We start from the raw sequence: 16,570 nt of genomic DNA on the forward strand, positions 1-16,570 counted from the left end.
GAACTTGTAATGAGGTTGTGGAGGTGTATGTGCTAGCTACACAAATGTAGCAATCCATTGTTTTGCAGTGTTGATAATACTTGCACAGAGACACGATGCTCCTACGCAAATACTTGGAAACATTGTGAGACAAGCACACCTACCAAACTCTTCTATTGAAGAAAGCCTTTGTGTTTCTCACTTGCATGTGCAAGACTTGTACACAGCATATTTCATGCTCTATGCAGAAGTGCTGAAGTAAGGTCTTGATTTTGTGCATACAATAGTGGAACGACTACACTGGCTGAAAATGTTTACCACAGGCTTGCACCCTGATGCTGATGTTAAAATCTGGTTTGTAGATCAAGGGAATGTGACTGATTCCTTTTCTTATACTCATAACTGCTTTTTCTGTACCCATGATGTTTTTATTTCTACCTCAGAGGTTGTTAAAGAAAAAAAATACCTGTTTAACCAAATGTATTTGACACAAACACCAGCGCTGGCTGGACACCCAGTGCTTGATGCCTTGCTTTCACAGTACATAGTGGTGCTCCCCAGCTTATATTTGTGTCTGCTCTTATTCTTGCTGCACTGACACCTCCTTAGAACTATTAGGTTTTCCAGTAATTTTCAGTGTCTTTCACTGTCCTCCAAATTAATTTTCAATCCTGAGTATAGCTATATAAATGATGTGATACATGTCCTGGGTGGATGGCACATGCTTCTGCAAAACTGTTGTTGTATTAACAGTAGGAGGGTAAAAAAATAGGAGTAGTTCCATATCATTAGTTAGAACTCAATCCTCTTGCCTATACTAAGGATGTAGACCAGATCTGAGTTTTTTTCAAAGATTAGGCTAGACCCTATCTACTGAAAAATGATGAACAAATCAAGCTCAGACAGCACTTTTTTGTTTGAGTGTTTTTATGACCTGATTCCAAATGACTCTGTGAAGGAGTTTGCAGGGAACTCTTGAATAGCGACTGGCTTCAGCCTATTGTGTGCTAAGTAGTCCAGATTGTGTTGTGCAAATTGCTTCCTTTTGTAAACTCTGCAGCTCTCTCACCTGCAAGTCTCTGCTTCTGTGCTGCTGCTGCTGAGCATAATGATTTTAAATAACCAATTTCTAAAGTTTCACTCTTTTCACATGAGGAGGCATGTGGACTGCTGCTAGAACACCACTGTGAATAAGCTTGTTATACACACTCAAAAGACTGCATGCTTCTCTCCAGTAAAAAACTGGCCTTTTTTGAAAGATGCTTCAGTTCTGCAACTGTCATTCAGGAAGTTACAACCAGTGGCTGAATCTGGGTAGTCAGAAGAGGTAAATGTTCCTTGGGGATCATACAGATTAATCATGCATAATTTAAAAAATCCTCCAGGTTATAGAGCTGATGGTTTAGGGATATGCAAGTGAAATAAACTTAGATTTTCTGACCCACAGAAAACACAAAGACTAAGCTGCTGCTGCTCTTTCAGCATCAGAATAAACTCCTGAGAATTCCTTGTAGAGAATTATTTTGTTTAAATATGTGATTTCAAAAGAGTCATAGGAATTAGAGTTATAAAAATCAGTTGGGCAGGTGGGGAGCACAGCAGTGTGCTCTGAGGTAGAAAGAGTTATTATTGCTTCAACATGAAGCTTAGGAATAAGCAAGAACTGGAGTATTTTGCTAGGCTGGATTTCAGTGGATCGCAAACCACAACATATCCCTACTGCAGGTGGAAGAGGAACTGTTGCACGAATTGTCAGTAAATAAAATGGCCAGCAAGAAGGAAGCTGTACTTAAATGGCAGTTTAGATAGCTGGACTCTGCTTGTCATTTGCTTACTGTAGAATAATCTGATGGCAGCCAGCACTTTTGAAAACACTGTGTATATCTGCCTGACTCTAATGTAGATGCTTGGGCTCTCACTAAACTTTTTGCACATATTAATGTAATTTAAAAGCCATGCATCTTGCCTCCAACAGATTAAGTGCTAGCTTCTTAGCCAATACACCACTCTTTAGGTATAAAGTTTGGAATTAAAAGATAATTTGAACTCAGCTTTCCTGTTTCTTCCTTTGTTTTCTCAAGCACTGGTTCAATTTCAGGTGTTATACTAAAGATGCATCCTACAAACTGATTTGTATTGAAGGAAACTAGGAAGGCTAAAAACTGCACTGATTTGTTATCTGATCTTTTTTGAATGAAGAAAATTGTGCAAAGAATGGCAATTTATTTTTTATGGTTTTGGCTGAAATTACCATCTAATGGTAATGGTTGTGTTCTGAAGTCAGAAAGATTTTGTAATTAATAAACCATTACTTTATACCTCAGGAGTATTCTGAGCTTTTCAGACCTTTGTGAATGGTTTCATCATACAGAATATTCACATAAACCTTACTTGTGTTGGAAACAACTAGTAAGCAAGGAAATTGGAATAATCATGCTGTCCAAGCTGAGCAACCACTTGAAAGAGATCCAGTCACAATCTGAATTCCAGTACTTCTATGCTTCAGTAGAAAGTTTCATGCCTTGGAAGTTAGTAGTGGGTTCTTGCATACTTCTCCATTTTCTTGGAGAACAGGGGATAAAGCTGCTGATGTGCTTCAGAAATTGGCACATCCAAGAGCACATTTGCACACCAACCATTTTGTTCTTAACAAAGCCTGTGCTGTTTTCAAAAACTCTGTCTTAACATAATACCAGTGTTTAATAAATTGTCTTTCTTTGCACAAAGCTTTGCCGCAGGAAAGCTGCAGAGAATTGTCCTAAGGTAAAATTCAATATTGCTGTCATTATTTAAATATTGTTCCTACTACAATTTTTCTAGTCCAGTCATTCGTGGCAGATATTTACATCATCACAGAAGGAAGGAGACTAATAATCTGTTGCCTATGAATATAAGCCATGTAAAGGGAAAAGGATATGCCTATGTACACTTGATCTTAATTGAAATGTGTTTTAGCTTAAAAAAGAAAGCCAGCCATAGATAAATGGGTGTACTGAATGTGCTAATGGAAAAAGTAATGGCAGTAATGCTAAGTAAATAGCTGAGTAAAAATAGCCTCTCTGGTTTCATAATGTTGTTAAAGGTCAACTGCTTGAAAGTGCTGTGATTTTGAGGATACAGAGCTGAAATAGTATTCTTACAAATCCCATTGGCCTTTTGAAAGTGAAAGTCTGAAAATAGTTCGGGGTGGAATCGACAATCTGATATGAGTGGGAGTTGGTTTCTTTATGGTGGTTATACTGAAATTGTTGTTTTTTACATAGATTTCTGGTGATTCACTTCTACCTGGTCAGATGTGGCAAATTTGTTTTGTTAGGTACATGCTGGTTGTTGCTTAAATATTAGAGGTCATCAAAAATTGAAGATCTATCCCATGTCTTATTTAGGACTTGTTCATAACAACCATTTCCCTTTTACACTCATTATTTCAATTAAGAATTAGGTTCAGTATTATTAGCTTGTGGCAGGAATTACACTTTTTTTCCCCTTCAGAGGAAGTGACTTTGGACATATTTTCCCCATGTCTCTTCGGCTGTGGCTGCACAACTAACATTTTCTGATACAGAAAATGTTTTGCCTTGTCCCCTACTGTGCATTTGAAAACCACGAATGAACATGTGCCCTCACAGTACTAAACATGATGGGGAATGGGTACCCATGAGATTTAAATGCTGTTGTTTTCCACATTAACGTGACATTAAAGGAAAGCTGGGCTGCTGCTTTTCTTTCTTGGTGAAAACTGAGGTGAAAGACTTATAGCAGTCTGGGTGTGGCAGGAAACTGCCTTAGTTGTTAGAAAGTGTTAACATATTTATCTCTTTCTCTCTTTCTCCCCAGAATGAGTTGCCAGATACCCATGCAAAGTTCCACGTCCTATTCCTTTTCTTTGTGGCAGCCATGTTCTTCATCAGCATCCTGTCACTCTTCAGCTACCACTGCTGGCTAGTTGGCAAAAACAGATCAACTATAGGTCAGTTCATTGGGATATGGAACTTTCCCTTGTCCAGAAAAACAAGAACTCAGTGAGAATGTGAAGCCTACATGATCTGTCATCACATATAAATTTATTTTTTCAACACTGTGCAATAAAGAGCATATTTGGTCAAAGTAATTAAAGGTGAAACAGATGGGAAAATTAAGCCTGTGGGGTGTCCTCTGCTGGAGCCAAGCATTCAGATTCATGACTGTTCATTTCTCTTGTTGATATTTTTGAGACCTCTGAGGCACCATGCCTCAAATTCGTTGTGTTTTTAAGCGTGAAGTACGTAACCCAGTTGCTACTTGCCACTCTGTTGTTCTAATACTTTGAGTAGCTAGGTAGCCCAAACCAAATCAGAGGCTCTGCTGTACATGAACATGTACTACATTTTGAACTAGACACAAATGAGTATTCTTAAATCCTGTGAAAGAAAACTGACCTTATTGTTGGGAAGTGGCTTGTAAAAGTGCAATAAAAACGAAAACACTGATGCGCATTTCCTAGATAAAAAGAGATTCCCATCATTTTATGCCTAAACATTTTAAATGGCATTGATCACTGAAACCAAGCTATGTGCATTTAATTAAAATATTTTAAATTCTTGCTAGAAAACACTTGTGAGAGTGTTTTTTGCAGTGTGTGGGAGGACAGGGACTGATGAGTATTTCTACAACTGAGTAAGTCAGAATCTTATATCTTTCATTGGAATTTAAATTTCTAACCTCAAAAATAAGTGGATTGATTAAAAGTAAAATAATTTCATCTAGAAATTTTTTGCTAGAATTTTTTGGTTGGCTGATAGGCGAGTTATTTGAATTCTTTTTATTTTGACATAGCTACAGTTATGGAATATTCACAATTTCTTTTTAGCTTTGAAGAAAACTTCAGCATATTACTTACCCAAAAGTCAGTGGTCATAATTGGCAACACAGTATTTTATCTGTTTTCTGGATCATGATTGTAAAAAGACAAAATACTGGTATGGAGAGAGAGCGATGAGTCCTCTCAGTTTTTAGCCAAGGGTGTAACTGGACTGAGTAGAAAAATGGGGGTGGTTTGCTATAGTTCATGGTGTGTCTGTTTCTAATGTAATAGATTTTATCTTCCTCTGATAGCATGGGATGCTCTTAATTCAGCTTCCTAACTTGGCAGATGTGAAAAAACCTCTTCTGTATGGGCTTAGGTCCAGCAGTGCTTATGATAAATTACTCCTAAATGGGAAAGTCTTCTGCTTAAAGAGGGCTGAAGGGAGATCAAGTCATCAAGAAATAAGGGATATATGTGCCTATCTTTGGCATGCTGATGGTACTTAGCTTTGTCTCAGACTTCGTTAAATGTAAAGAGAAAAAGTTAACAAGGTGACTGCTCTGTTTACCCGATTTTCTCATTTTCCACTAACCCTGTGGTTTCTTTCTCTGATTACTTGAGATTGTTTTTTCTTCCCCTCTGCCCCCCATAATATACATCAAGATCACCTCACCTTGCCCAAAACTGGTTCCACAGCAGAGAAGTTTGTTTCTTTATGCTCCCTGACTCCTTATTGGTTTAATGAATTGCATGTTTTTATTTTACAGAAACATTCCGTGCACCCACATTTCGAAACGGTCCTGATAAAAATGGCTTTTCTCTTGGATGCAGCAAAAATCTAAGGGAGGTTTTTGGAGATGAAAAGAAGTATTGGTTACTCCCTATCTTTACCAGGTATTCAGTCTGAACAGTAATGAATTAGGGAATTAATTGATTTCAGGACTTCCACCTTGCTTCCTTATCTACTGAAAAATAAGGCACAGCTGAAAAGCCAGCTTTTGTATCCGGTACAATAAATATTGGTGCAGGGAAAATGTGCAAGAGAAAACTATCATACTCCACACAAGGTTTTCATTCAAAGACAGTGAGTTTGTTGACAAGAGATTTTTAAATGCAGAAATTTGGAAAGCTTTTAGAAGCGTATTGCAAAAATTATACACATTTTGGTGGTAGTCTCAGTGATTATAGAGCAGAAATCAGCAACTCAGGGGAGATCAAACTGCATCACAACAACATCAGTTTAAAACACCCCCTCTTGCCCCTGGAAAAAATCTGATATTATGAAAAATGCTGGATTTAAAATGTCAGCTGAGCCAGCATTAGGTAGTTGCAGACAAGCCTGATGAAGCAAGACTGACATGCTGCCCACTCCCAGCACTATCAAACTTCAGCAGAATGAAGTAGGAATTGTGTTTCAACACTGCTCTGTGTATCAGGTAAAAATGTTGCTGAACCTGTTTGTGAAGCTGAGATCTGGTATCAAACAGCAGAGGCAATACCAGCAGCTTAAGTTGACTCAGCTGTTTGTTCAACTACCATGTGATTAAAGACAGAAACTCCAGTGTAGATGGCTCCATCTGTTTTGCTACCACATATTATCCTGATAAACTTTAAAAGAAGGCTTAGCTAATTTCAAAATTAGGGGTGAAGGGGAAATCATGGCCACCAGAATGTTATTTATGATACAGCTTCTGAGGCTGTAAATACCAGAGAGTCTAGCCATGTGAGCATGCTGGTTTGGGAGATGATTAGGGCTAGAGCCTACTGAAATACATCTGTGTTTCTGAAATCCACAGACTTGTGTTGTGCATAGCAATCCATACTCAGTGATAAGGGTGGGAATCAATTGAGCTCCAAGATTTAATTAACTGATCATCTGATTTAATGGTAGAACTGCCTTGCTAAAGTCTGGAGTTCAGTACTGTGCTCAGCTAATTGATTGAGCCTGTAGCCTTTGCCTCTTTCATGGGTCCTTGTTCAGATCATTTAAGTCAGCTACCAGCAGTGATTTGTGTCTTTGTTTCTCATTTAGTTTGGGTGATGGATGTAATTTCCCTACTCGTTTGGTAATTATGGATCCAGAGCAATTTGCAGTCTCAAGCCAAAATGATCCTGCCAAAAGGTAACTATAGCACTTAAAATTCTGATTTTGTACTGTTTAGTACTTATCTAGAGAAAAAAAAATTGTCTCAAAGTTAGTTTTTTAATTCTCTATGCTTCTTGTCATCTTCAGAGTAAGTTTGTAAGTCTTCAGTGAAGGATAGAATGGATTAAGACTAAAAACTTGACTGTGTGTTGTTTTTGTTGTAACAGAGGACAAGGCTCTAAGGAAGCATTAATACAGAAAGTAAGAGAGCTTACTGGCTCTTAACAACAATCAGAAAATTCCTAGGAAAGACTGAATAGTCATCCATGGAAAAAAAAAAAGTTTTGATTATTTGTTTGTTTTGGTTTTTTTTTCTGAAAGGCAAGGTATTATTTGTATTTCATCTCCTTGAGCATGCTTAAACAAGTAATGCTGAGACAGTTACAAGAGAAGTAGATCTCTCATGCTGGGGATTTTAGCTCATTACTTTTTATTCCTCCCAAATTTGCATGTTTTGTATCTTCAATGTATTTCCAAAGAGACAAGAGTCTCTGTGTACAGTTTCTGGGATGTTTACATTTGCCACTTTAGAAGGCTTCTGCATAGTTTGGTGAATTTGTAAACTGAAGATTGTTGCCAAGAGCTACTTGAGTTACCAGGCATTAGAGGACTGAAGGGCAATACAGAGAAGAAGTTGCTTCCAGTGCAACATAACCTGTGGAATTTACACAAGAATAGGACCCTTGTGCAAACAGCAAAGTATCCTTTTACATTCAGAAGATTGTTCAGAAGAAGGCCCTGGCATTTGCATGGGATAAGATGGCATTTGTTTGCTCTTCCAGATGGAACTACATAGATTTTCTTTTTAGCTGTGTGGCAGTGTTATTGCCAGGGTGCTATTTTTTTATGTATCAATCCATGGGTTTTTTCCATTAGAAGGGAGTGGCCTGTGTCAGGTAGGGGTTTATTTTAGACAGATGACTAGAACAAGCCTGTAGAGGAATTAGATTTGGGGGCAGGCAGCCATTTCCAGTTGGCATCATAAGGTCTTTTGTTGTTAGCTTTGCTTTTAAGTAACTTCACTATTCTAGAAATGTCTGAAGCAGCTACTGGTATTACAGAATTCCTGTTGACTTTGCTTATTTTTCAGCTCTGTAGCCAATCAGTCCTTTCCTGCTCGACCACTCAGTGAATCACAAAATCGGTTGCTATCTGGTGATTGTCAGTGGGTGGAAACTGGCCCTGAAGAGGAAAACGTGAAATCAGGTAGTGGTTTTGTTTGTGGTTCAGTTTTCCGTTTTTTGTTGTTTTTTGGTGCCTAGAAAGACCTTAGGAATTGGCTGGAGTGATATAGAAGAAAATGTGTTCCATGGAATCAAGTCAGGATATTTAGAAGTTAAGGCTAATTTGCATCCTATGTTTTGCTCCAAAATTAGTTATTGTGTTAAGGTAGTGGATGGCAGATGGATAGATAATTCTCACTTTTGCACTTCAGTTCTGAGATTTGGGATCTTTTATGTTTGGTTAGGGGGAGGAAAATATTTTTGTAAAGTAGGCACAACACGGTCAATGTGCTTTCTAGTTTGAAATCTTTGCTATTTGTTATGCAAATCTGCAAAAACACATAATTGAGATTCTCTCACCTTCTAGGTGCAAAAAAGCATATTATAGTTTCATTGGAAAGCTGATCTCAGCTAATTACTAACCAACCATCTCAATGAGAAACAGGTAAGACTAACATAACTGATTGCTGTTTCTGTACATGTATGAATAAAATTGATGTCTCAAAGTCAAAAATCAACTAGTCATGGAATGCAGAGGAGTCCTCTGATACTGGATGAGTAATAGTGAAGTCTAAACAAAATTCAGAGTGGCTGTTGAGAAGACAAGAATGGGAGTACTGCTGTAGTGCAGGAAACATGGGCTGGCTAGGCCTGGGATGAGTAAGAATTATCCTGTAATTTAGATTGAAGTGGGTAGTGCTGGATTTGTTACCAGAAAAGAATCTGATGCTAAATGCAATTCTGAGATGAAATGCTGTCTTGAGGAAGAGCTCCTTAAATGTCTTTTTCTTAATCATATACTGGTGGGCCATGTTCTGCACTTTAGGAAATTGCATGTGCACAAGGAAGGTCAGTAAGTGAATACAGGTCTCTGCATACAGACTGCTCTGTCACATTTGGAATTGACTGTGATCTTTTGGAATGTTTTTTGCATTAAAATGCCCTGTATGCTCTTTGCGTTTAGGAAATACAGTGAGTGCTGGTGTATATATAAAACTTCTCTTGGTGTATTTCCAACGACTAGATTAGACTTCTTTTATATTGACTTTCTGCTGTGGTGAGCTTATAAGCTCCCATTAAGTCTTTCTGACTGGAAGAGAAACAAATCTTATTTGGACAACTAACAGCTGTAGAATCTAGAGCTGAGTCATTACCCCCTGCCTTTTTTGATTTTTTTTTTTTTTTTTGGTTGTTGTGGGTTTTTTGGTGGGGGGGATATAACTTTTTTTTTATTATTATTAGATATAAAACACTACATTTGAATTTGGTAAGCTCAATAATTTCAGGATTACTTTTATTTTCCCTTTTAATTTTTTTTTTAAGGAGCCTTCTGACCTAAAATTATAGTTTTGGGGGAGGGTTGTTTTGTTTTCAAGGAAAAAGAAACCTTTCTAAAAGGTCTTTGTGGGTGATGGTGTGATGCTTGGGCTGATGATGTTGGTCAGACGGCTCAGTGTAAACACACACAAAACCAAGATTAGACTAGTTAGTTAGGATTTCTGAAAAACCTATTCAATTGGTTCAAACTCACCAATGGTAAGTTTCCCTTTTCAACTTTTCTTAGTGCCATATAGATGTGCAAAAGAATATCCCAAGCAAGGGGTTCCTTTCAGCCTCCAGCTATATAAAACCTAATCTGACCTAAATAGGTTACGAAGGCTTTTCTGTTCTTCATGGAGCAGAATAGAAGTTTCTGAGAGCAGCTCATCCCAGCAGCCTTTGATAGGGTATTATAGAAAGATCTTAATCTTTCTTTCCACTGACCTAGAGAGAAAGCATAGATGACTGTCTTAAACTATACAATTAATTGGTAATAGTTTGAGATTAATTTATTTTCTATCCTCTCTCTTTTCCTAAAGTGAGGCCAGATTTAATAAAGGAAGAATTTGTACTTTGTGTTACACTTGCCCAAACTACACTAGTTTTAGAAGTTCTATAAATAAAAGTGTATAATTGTACCCAATGCAAAAGCATTTGGATATGTATTACCTTAAATTAACTCTGTAACACATTGTTTGAACCATTCTGAGTTCAGTTGGATTTGATCACAGTTTAGGCCAAGGTTGTTAATTCCAGACCTGCATTTCTAAGCAATTCTACAGTAGCTGTGAGATCCAGCATGTGTTCTATGCACTTCCATAGTACCCTGTAACAAGCCAATAATTGTATTTTTAAATTTTGGGCCTGTAACACACAGCAGAAGCAAAGTCATGGATTATTCTAGTGTATGGAGCTTAATTTGCAGAAGACAGACATACCCCAGGCTCACCTAGGCAAATACTATTTGTGTCCTCACATCTATCAATTTAATTCAAAACCTGAATTGCCAGTCAGGGATCAGGATACTTTAGACACAGATCAGCAGTGATAGATTGATGTTCTTAGCACTGATAAGCTTCTAAAACATAAGAAGTGTGAAACAAAAACGCACACCTCCCAGAAAGCTATTTCTGAGTTGAAGTTGCCTTAGCTACCTATCTTAATCAGAAGTCTGTAAATCATATGACCCAGGTGCATTTGTGTAATGCATGTGTTTTTTCAAATATGTGTTTTTTCAAAGCTGATTGGATAATTCCATTAATTACTTTTTTTGTTGTTGTTGTTTCACTAGGTTTCTGCAACACATTTTGAGCTTGAATATTACTTAATTTTGTTTGGAAGAAGCTGAGCAGGAAAAAATGGAACATGAACATTTTAGGAAGAGACAAGAAATTCAAGTTTCTGCACAGTACAATGGATTCTTGTAAGCACTATTGCAGAGCAGGGAAGTTAAGACAGATGCCTTAAGATTCTTAATGTGCATTTATGCAACATTGAATTATATACTGCTACCAAAGGGCCAGATCCTGAAGTGCCCTGCTTGGATGCACAAGGTCCAGAGTGGGAACTATGCATTTCTTTTATGCTGCAGTGGTGGGGGTAGATTTCAGAGACTCCTACCTCCTCATGGGCAAACTTCATACCTTAGGCACTGCAGAAGTCACTTCCATAGCAGGTCTCCAGAGTACAGAAGGAAAGAAAAAAGGAAAAGGAAGAAAAAAAAAGAAAAGAAGTCAGCCTAGAGCATGATCAGCAAGTCTGAAGTGGGAGTATACATAGTTCAGATGCCAGGTGATGGGGAAGGGACTAGATGATATCTTCTCCTCTCCTCCTATTAACCCCATGATCACAGGCTCTCAAAGTCTTGTGGGACTGAGGGTTCCTTCTACTAGCTGTGCTTTGGAGCAAGGCAATGCCAACAACATAAAAGCCTTTAACTTGGGTGTTGCTTTTTTGCTATAGGGTTGAGCTTCCTCATCATTTTAACTTGATTTATTTAACCATACCAAGGACAGAGCTCAAAGAAGAAAGCTTGTGTTTTAGTTGAAAAAAACGTGGATTATTACTTTCCAACAATTGTCAGCATACAAGGAAAAGGCAGTACAAACAGGAATTAACAATTACTGTATTTTCTGTTACTGTTTGCTGTGTTCTTTGTAAGGCAGCAACAAAATGGTAAAGTGCCCCTGAGAAAAATCATAATTGCAGTTGTTGTGTTGCTAGAAAACAGAACCAGCAGAGTACTGCTTTTTCCATGGGAGTCTTGATGGTTTATAAATACTGTTTTATACTTTTGTTTTATCTTTTTAATGAAGGCACAAGGTTTTATTGGTTCTAAAATACAAATATCAGGTACTTACAAGAAGATTAGTGTTGGATAATAGATCTATGTTAGCACACTGAAAAATTGCATCCTTTAGTCTCCCACTTTCAAGTCCAGTTTGAGTGATGCTGAAACTGCTGAAGACTGATGGCTTTGTGCAGCAATGTACCTATTCACAAAAGGCAAAATGTGTTTCCTGTGTGAAGAATCAAGCCTGTCCCATCCTCAGCTCAAGACCTACAGCAAACAACGTGGGGTTTTTTTCCTCATTCCTCTACAGAGAAGACTGCTAACTCATCTTTGGTGGTATTGGAATTTTGCACCTGGAAAAAGTGACAAATGCTATTTTTCTGTCTGTAACTTTTCTGGTGTTCAGCCGATGCTGATTACAAATAGACATGAGCCCTCTTGATACAGACTGAAGGTAGTAGTCAAATTGATGATCTAGTCCAAAAGAACCTGTTTGGTTTGTCTCCCAGACTGATTGCTACTTGAGTTAAATATGTTTATGATGGAAATACTAAGGTATCAAGTATACTGTAAGGTTTAAAATAAGTATTTTTTGTCTTTGGATATCAATTTTTTCTTAAATATTAATCTTCTGGAACAAGAACTCTTTGAGAATCTGTTATCATGATTTCACTGTTTGATGTTCTTGAGACAGAAGTAATGGTCCAAACTTGCATGTTTTATAAAAGTTGTAGAATGTTTCTTCAAACTTTGTACAAGAAATTTTGCATTTGCTAATTCCAAAACTTACAAAAAACGTTTGCTACACATCTTGATCTGAAAGGTTTAGCTTTTTCTTCTCAAGTGTTAAGTGAGAAGTGCCCATCTTAACATAAGCTCTCAGCAGTATCGCACCAGCAAAATTCCTTGGGGAAGATAACAGAGAAGGAAGACTGCTTGTTCAAATGGCTTGTTCTGAATACCAAAATTTGCAGCCCCAAACACTGGTGGAACTGTCATGGAGGGCCTGGGATAACATCTGGCTTTTACTTCATCCATGTATTATATCTGAAATAAAAACAACATGTCCATGCATGGACATCATCTAGCAGAACTACAAAATGTTTATCAGAGTCCTAAGTATCACTGACTCGGCAATATGATCTCTGCTCCCCCCCACCCACTCCCCAAAGTGCTTCATATACCGCCCCCCCCATGAATGTATGTATCCTGGAGGCCAACATCAAGAGAATTTGTTTGATTTCTCTAGTCAGGATAGTGAATATACAGGAAAAGTTGCAAGTAAACAGGCTGGGCTATTTCCATGTGCATTTTCTAGCAAGTGCTGCTTTTCTGAAATCACTTCTTTGTATATCTGATGGACATTTTTGAGGCTTTTCATGAAAAACTGACATTTCTGACATGTTTATGCAGATCACAGGAATATTTTGTCCTAGATTTTTCATATTTGAGGTGAATAAAGGAGAACAGTGGTTTTAGGATAATCCTGAGGTCAGAGTTATTGTTGGTGTAAAAGTAGGCATTACTGAAAGTCACTTTGACAAGTACAAAACATAGTAAAATGATTGAAAAATTATTCTCCCACATTTACCACCCCAAGCCCTTTTTTTTTTTTTTCCCCTAGGGGACTGAGACTAAGAGAAACCACAGGCTGATTTAAAGGAATTAAGTTCTCTAAGGGAATTGTACTGCTGAACTCGAAGGCCATTGAGTGGGATGGAGGAGTTAGGTTTTCCTGGCAGGCCTGGGCTTTGGGGGAGGTATCACGGCTAAGGCACCAGGAGGACATCCTCTGCCTTTGGAGTCTGTCCTGAGCATTCCCTAGGCTGTGCTGTGCCAGGAAGTCCATGAGGGAGCAGGATGGCTCTTTGGCTGTCAGTCTGCAAGCAGTCCTAGAGTCCCTAGGGCTGCAGGAAGAGATCATGTTGGTCATGAGATCAGAAGGGGGATGAATCCTGAGAAAACAACTGTTTAGGCTGTTGGGATGTGTTGTACGTGCTGGTTTTGTGCTTTAACCTACTCTGTATCAGGGAGTCTTGAAAATACCTAGGATGTCATTAAAAATAGCAGTTCTTAAGTTTTTAGATCCATTAAAGTAATGACTACTACAAGCCATACATAGTAGTTACTGTAGGATAGTTGATATTGGCTGCAATTAGAAATAGCATTTGTGTTTCATACTGTTTTTCTCTTTTAAAAAAATCTACATACACTCAAAAAAAAAGGTTTTAAATTCCCAGTGTGAGGACAGAAGCCTGATGTAGGGGAGGATTTCAGTGTGATTTGTTCTCCATTTTTCTGAAATGTCTTGAAATAAACCTGTGAATATGAGGCAGGAAAATACATCAATAGAAATTACTTGAAACTACACAATACTGGGGTTTTTTTCTTACTCACAGAGTGTCCAACACACACATCATTGCTGTTCCTGACAAAGGTGTATTATGGGAGGAGGGCAGGAAGAGGAATAGGTTTCTGTCATTAATTGACTTCCTACAGTATTGAGACTGTATTGATACCAGTCAGATGTGACTAAATGTGATTAAAAATCTCCATTTTAAGTAATCAAAGGGTTACTTTAGAGGAAGTTTGGGCACTTCTATTTTTAGTGATTTGAGTAGAAATCATGGTAACCTTTTTGTTAAAGCTGCCTCTTGAGTGTGAAATTTGCAAGTACCAAGCTACTTTTGCTATGCTATTCTTACAAACTGGTCCTGTTCTCCAGAGTGCTGAATACTTAGAGTTTTCAGGTACTGTTTCTTTCCTCTGGTCTTGTGTGGCTCTTGTTTATTAATTATAAATCATCTTTTGGGTTGGGATGAATTTCCATACCACTGAGTATGCACACAAAGACTTCATGATCTAACTGAAGCATGGTCCGGCTATAGCTAGGCAGAGCCCCAAGAGGAAGGAAACTGCAGCGTTTGCAGCAGCATTAGTGTCTGGCAGGCTTACCAAGATGGGCTGATTCTGACATAGAATTGACCAAATATGCCTGGATCTGGAGCACTGACTGACCAGATTTTTATTAAAAGGTAAATAATAACAAAATCATGACAGCTCTGGGCTTCATAGTTTATGTTCTTCAAGGACACCCTCTAAAGTTGTGTCTGACTGGGGCGTTTGGGTGTGCATTTAGGGAGGCTCCAAACAGCAGTTACTTTTAGCTCACAAACATGTATTTTCACAGTACCTAAAGAACAGCGATACGTGCAAATTCAGAAGCTCTTCTATCCCCAAATGGCACCAAAGAGAGCAGGTGCACATGAACCAATTTAGTACTGAATGCATTTGTTACACTCATTTCTATCAATTTATTTTGTATATAGAGCTTTTTATACACATTTTTCTTAATTACATAACTGTCATGAAGCTATGAGTTGTAGTTTATTTTAATGCAGATTAAAACTGGTGTTTGGCCATTTGTTTTCTGAAGCCATTACTTGAATTTATTTCCTATTAGGTAGTGAAGTCTGATTATGTTTACAGGATTACTTTCTTTGGTTCTGGGAGATTTCCCCATTCTTCCTACCAGCCCTGTCCTAAGAAACAGAGCTCATGCTCAGCAGTCAAGCAGATGTGTCAGCGATGAAGTATTTGTATTAGTTTAATTATCACCAAAGCAGTGGGGGTGACGTGCTGATCCCCTTCCGTTTACACTGCTTAGCTGACAACTTAAGACACTTAGCATGGTCCTCTCTGATTTCTCCTGTCCTTTATCCTGTTATCAGCTTTATTGTGGGAAACTTAAATCTTCGTGAATGATGATTTACAATCATGAAGCTATCCCAGGAAGAAGCAGCGTTCCTGCTGTTAAGTCTGTTCTGTTTTTAACTTAGATGAATGAAACATCCCTGGGTTATCTCTGCAGTTCCTTTTGTATTTGCCAGCAAGGGTCATCAACATTTGCACTAATCACAATGTCCCAGCTGTTCTAGTTCCACAAAGTTGTTTTTTTTAATTGTGCTGCCTAAACTTGTAATAAGCTGTATTTAAGTTTGGGATGACATGTAAAAGATACCTGTAATAACGATGCACTTATTGTATTTTTTTGTATGTTACAGATAGGACTCATCCTATGCACAGAGAAAATGTTTCCATTTATAGTTTAATACTTGAAGTAACTTTTTGAAACGGGCTTTTATAAATGAATTAAATACAAAATCACATTGCTTTGCCTGGAAGTTTCTTCATGTTTTAATTGTATTTGCAATTTCCCCCTATGTATACTTTTCCATTAAGTTCTCTTAAGCCATTTATAACCAATGAAAGTGCATTCAAGATTTTGTACATCAGTGTTCAGACCTGTTCATACTTCTCTGAAGTATAATTCATGTTTAATAAAAAAGTACCATTTTAAGCCTCTTTTCCAAAGTGGTATGGACTTGACACTTGAATTCATCAGTGAATGCAACATCAACTTAATAAAAGTATGTGAAAGAATCTGAAAAGTGCTCAGCTGTAGCATCTGTGTATTAAATCAGTGAGAAAAACTGTCTACCTGGGAGGCACTGCACCATTGCTCTGGTTTTTACACTCCAGCTACAACAAACCTAAGATTACACTCACTCTTGACACATCTTCCAGGTCACTGGGTCTTGAGGGGAAATAAAAAGCCTGACTTGTGGCTAACTCCTATTCCTTCAGGTCACTAAGCCTGACTTAGAAGTCAACTGCTCAAGCAGGAATCAGCCATGTTCCTTTTAGATGAGGAACAATCTGTGTAAGAGAGCTCTAACACCCAAGCTGACACTGACAATGACACTGGCAGTTAAAATCAACAATTCTTTCCAGAAAGTTTTTCTAAAAATGGAAAATTTTAT

General features: G+C 37.9%; 1 protein-coding gene across 7 annotated transcripts in view; it reads left to right on the forward strand.

Moving 5' to 3' along the window:
- ZDHHC20 (zDHHC palmitoyltransferase 20) overlaps positions 1-16,198 on the forward strand; it is a 49,290-nt gene extending 33,092 nt beyond the window's left edge. For 3 of the 7 annotated variants that reach the window (XM_086881877.1, XM_086881874.1, XM_086881880.1), the window contains 7 exons: positions 2,707-2,742; positions 3,817-3,949; positions 5,533-5,659; positions 6,798-6,887; positions 8,002-8,117; positions 8,502-8,579; positions 10,746-16,198. In XM_086881877.1, the coding sequence (XP_086738003.1) occupies positions 2,707-2,742; positions 3,817-3,949; positions 5,533-5,659; positions 6,798-6,887; positions 8,002-8,117; positions 8,502-8,539 (540 nt within the window). In that variant the 3' untranslated portion in view covers positions 8,540-8,579; positions 10,746-16,198. The remainder of the gene's footprint in view (positions 1-2,706; positions 2,743-3,816; positions 3,950-5,532; positions 5,660-6,797; positions 6,888-8,001; positions 8,118-8,501; positions 8,580-10,745) is intronic. The other 4 variants (XM_086881876.1, XM_086881878.1, XM_086881875.1 and 1 more) reach the window with 3 other exon arrangements.
- Positions 16,199-16,570: the final 372 nt, after the last annotated feature.

Source organism: Cyanistes caeruleus, chromosome 3 (genome assembly GCF_971803275.1).
Source record: "Cyanistes caeruleus chromosome 3, bCyaCae1.hap1.1, whole genome shotgun sequence".
NCBI lineage: Eukaryota > Metazoa > Chordata > Aves > Passeriformes > Paridae > Cyanistes > Cyanistes caeruleus.